The 3830-nt window shown below is 36.0% G+C and overlaps 1 protein-coding gene across 1 annotated transcript in view; it reads left to right on the top strand.

Annotated features, from left to right (window-relative positions):
* Positions 1-2318: 2318 nt before the first annotated feature.
* Positions 2319-3830, top strand: part of LOC106522675 (endothelin-3) — a 12326-nt gene continuing 10814 nt past the window's right edge. The window contains exons 1-2 of the mRNA XM_014015799.1: positions 2319-2986; positions 3108-3300. Coding sequence (XP_013871253.1) covers positions 2917-2986; positions 3108-3300 — 263 coding nt within the window. The 5' untranslated portion in view covers positions 2319-2916. The remainder of the gene's footprint in view (positions 2987-3107; positions 3301-3830) is intronic.

The raw sequence follows: 3830 nt of genomic DNA, 5'->3' as shown, positions 1-3830 counted from the left end.
AAAAAACTATATTATAGTTTTTTTTTTCTTTTCTGTTGTGTATTATGTTTGTTTTTGTCTCTTTTATGTCAACATGGACCATAAGTCTTTGAATAAATGGATCATTATTCTAACAGGCTTGAGTCCCTCCATGACTTCGTGTATTAGTTACTCACCAATTTACTGCATACAGTATGTATTTTGATAATTGACCAGAGCTGTTGCATTAACTGACTTCTGTCCTACTTTTCTTTCATATTTTGGGGGTAATTATTTCCACAAGCGAAACACAGTGCAGCCAGACATGGCTTATAAAGGAAAATCAGGATCGTTTAGTGGGTTTTCCTCTTTTATAATCGGTTGCAGGCTATACTGCAACCCCAATGTTTGAGAGTAACAACAATGCCTGAAGCGACCACACAGATGAAGGGGAATGGAAGCTTCAGCAGGTTTGTTCTCATAACATTGATCTGAGCATGAAATCAGGTGTTAGTCCCACCTACGAGTCATTTCCTGCCTCTCCGTTCATTATATAAGGCACGCCTGTTTGACTGCTCTGATTAATGCACGCAATTTAGTGAAGCTGTAAAAACAGGTTCACTTGAGATGTTTATTTTCAACACCTTTGACTCAGAGACGGTTTCAGTCAGTAGACCTCATCATGACTGGCATTTTTTGACATGTTGAATATAGAGACAACAAAAACAGGTTTTTAAACCCTTTTAAAAGTGTTTATTGTGTCAACTTCAATTTTAGTGACAATGTTTTTTTTTATTCAGACAATCTTTTAGTTTACTTCTCTTTTATTCTCTTTTATTATTCCATTTTATTCTTGTTTTATTATTGTTTTGTCTTCTTTTATTGTTTGCGCTTTGAGATCTGCTTTCAGATATAAAGTGCATTACAAATATAATCTATTATTATTATTTTTTTATTGTTCATTTTCTTTATAAACTACATTGAAAGCAACTGAGGTTGACCTAAGTGCTTTACATTCAAACAAGATAGCAAAACAATATAAAGTTACATACAACAACAATGATGATAAATTATATGTTGAAAAAATATGAATCATAAACAAGGATTTAAAAATCTGTAGTTATGTCTAACAAAATGTATGGGGGCACCAAGAGTCAAATAAAATGTTAAAAACTGTCACCAACACTTTCCATTATTTAGTTCACTTTCTGAGTGTAAAATCCTAAATTTTAAAAATTTTCACTAATGTTTTGTTTTTATTTAGCTCACTGTTCTTACATTTTGCAAAGTTTTTACTAAATGTTAAAGTGAAATGTTAAATTCCAAATCTAAATCTTCAAATCTAAAGCCAAGAGTTAAATCCTAAATGTTGCAGCTAATAAGAATTTCGGAATGAAAAACAGCCTTGCTGTTGGTGCACAGCTTTTGGTGTGATGTCATCATCCTGCGACTAAAGCAAATGCTAACGTTGCTGAAGATGGCATTTAAAATTTAACTTTCAAATGTTAATTGAAAACCAAATGGATGGTACCTGTGGTCCGTCAGTTTGAAGTGCAGCTCGGACACTGGCTGCAACTACACGTTTGATGTTTTGTAGGGAAGCGTTAGCAGCATTAGCTGTGTTAGCAGCGTTAGTGTTTGCTTTTGTTGCAGGATGATGACATCAAAACAAAAGCCAAGCACCAACAGCAAAGGTTCCATTCCAAAATACAAAGTACTTAAATGTTCAACATTTAGCCACATTTAAATTTAACTTGGGCATTTAGGATTTAACATTTAAATGTAACATTAAGTAAAAAAAAAATAGCAACGTGAAAACATTTTACACTTGGCATCCCATACAAAGTGGTTTTCTTTGATTCACCTGGAAAGTGTATACAAGGTTGTCCTCTTCAGTGTGACTGACGGCCATCTAATGCAAAAGTGAAAGTGGTATAAAGGGTTAAACTTTTTAAACCAATTTGAAATATTTGAGAACAGAGTCGTTTCAAGATGTCAGATTTTTTTTTGCCCCACTTCTGCCTGATGTTTTATAACCTGAACATACTTGCAGCAATTTTTACTGCAGGCAAAAATATTATTACAAACAAATATCTCCACAGAACATCAGCTCCAAAAAATGGAACTATATCGCTTTAGGAAATACAGCATCAACACCTTTCATTACGTCAGTTTTGATTGGCTCTTTCTCAAATGATCTGCCGATCAGCTAAATTGGTGTACGGAATATAAAAATATAAGAAAGCCTAAACAACCCCCTGGGCGTCTGCCACCGCATGTCATCCGGAATGCAACTGTAGCCTTTTTGAAACTACACAGACATAAACATGTGGAAAATGAAGGGTTCATATTGGAAAAATGTTTGCAGAAACAGCTTTCAAAGGAAGGACATGTAACGAGAGAATTTTGACATGTTTTGACACATTTTGATTAGAATTTTTGTTTTATTGTATTTTTTTATTTTGTTTGGATTCCTGCACAACTTTAACTTGATTGCAGTAATTCTTTTGCGTAGCTCCCAAACTATTGCATGCGTCACGTGAGACGAGATCCATGTGCTCTGCAGAGAGCTGCATGTGACAAGAGTTGAGAAGCCAGGAGAGTGCGTGTGCGTGTAGGGGTGTGTGTGTTAGTCAGGGGTGGTGTGGGCGTGAACCTCTACCTCCTCAAACCCTGCATATCTTTTATTTTGTGCTTTTCAGAAAGCGACTTGACAACGAGCATCATCTCTCCTCTCTTTGCGCATAGATCACAACTACGTCAATATTAAAAATTACATTTAATATATAAAAAAACAGAATTGTTTTACTTTTACGCACGGGTTACAGGTAGAATTTCAAGCCTAAATTCGAGAAGAACACTAGTTTGTTTTTTTGGGATCATCATGTGAGACACCAGGGACTTACTTTATTTAATTAATGGATGCTCTTCTGACTATTTTTGGGAATAACTGACCTGATGACAAAGATGCAGTTTTTTCTGGAAAGAAGCATGCTATTTATAACACTGGCACTGATTTTATTGCAAGGTAAAGTTTGTCTACATTTATTGTGGTACTTTTTTTTTATTTACACTGCTTTCACTTTAGATTTTTTTCTGATTTATTTATTTATTTATTTATTTATTTATTTTACATACATGTCCTAAAGGTGTTTCGTTGTCCCATGTGAGTCACTCCAAAAGTCTCCCAGACTCCAAGGTGTTTGGCTCCAGGGGTTCAGCGGATCCACACCTGCCTGATACCGCAAAACCCAGACAGAAGCGCTGCACCTGTTATTCCTACAAAGATAAGGAGTGCGTCTACTACTGTCACTTAGACATCATCTGGATCAACACCCCTGAGTAAGCATGCTTCCTGAAGCAGTTCACTGCTGCCTTTTTAACTGATGATCTTTAAAACCTGTGTGTGGGCTCAGATTCTCAAATAACTGTGAAGAATTGTGCAAACATTCTCTCACCACATGTCAAGGAGAATATAGTGACACAATTAAGACACTGACTGGCTTGTGGAGGGTTTGTGTAACTCAGAGAGGAGGTGTTTTTTTAAGGGAACGCACTGTTTTCATTAAGTCACAGCCAGCGTTGTGCCAAAAAAAAGTACCCACCCGAAGGCGCCAGACGCTTTATTAGCTCAAGTAACGGCAGGCCCAACAGAACAACTTGCTTTACCATATTTTGAAATATGAGAAGTGGAATCAAAAAACTGTCTTTCCGTTACCGACTGAGCCAGCATTCAGTACAAGTCTTTATCTGTTGGGCTGTTGTGTTTCTTTATTTCTCTTGGATCTGAGTGGTCTGAGTGACAGTAATATTGTTTAAATGTAGATTAAGAAAAAACACTGTGGCCCATAGGCTAAAATACATGTATATAT

The sequence above is a fragment of the Austrofundulus limnaeus genome, unplaced genomic scaffold, assembly GCF_001266775.1.
Source record: "Austrofundulus limnaeus strain Quisiro unplaced genomic scaffold, Austrofundulus_limnaeus-1.0 Scaffold134, whole genome shotgun sequence".
NCBI classification, from domain to species: Eukaryota; Metazoa; Chordata; class Actinopteri; order Cyprinodontiformes; family Rivulidae; genus Austrofundulus; species Austrofundulus limnaeus.
This window is presented reverse-complemented; position numbering and strand designations above follow the sequence as displayed.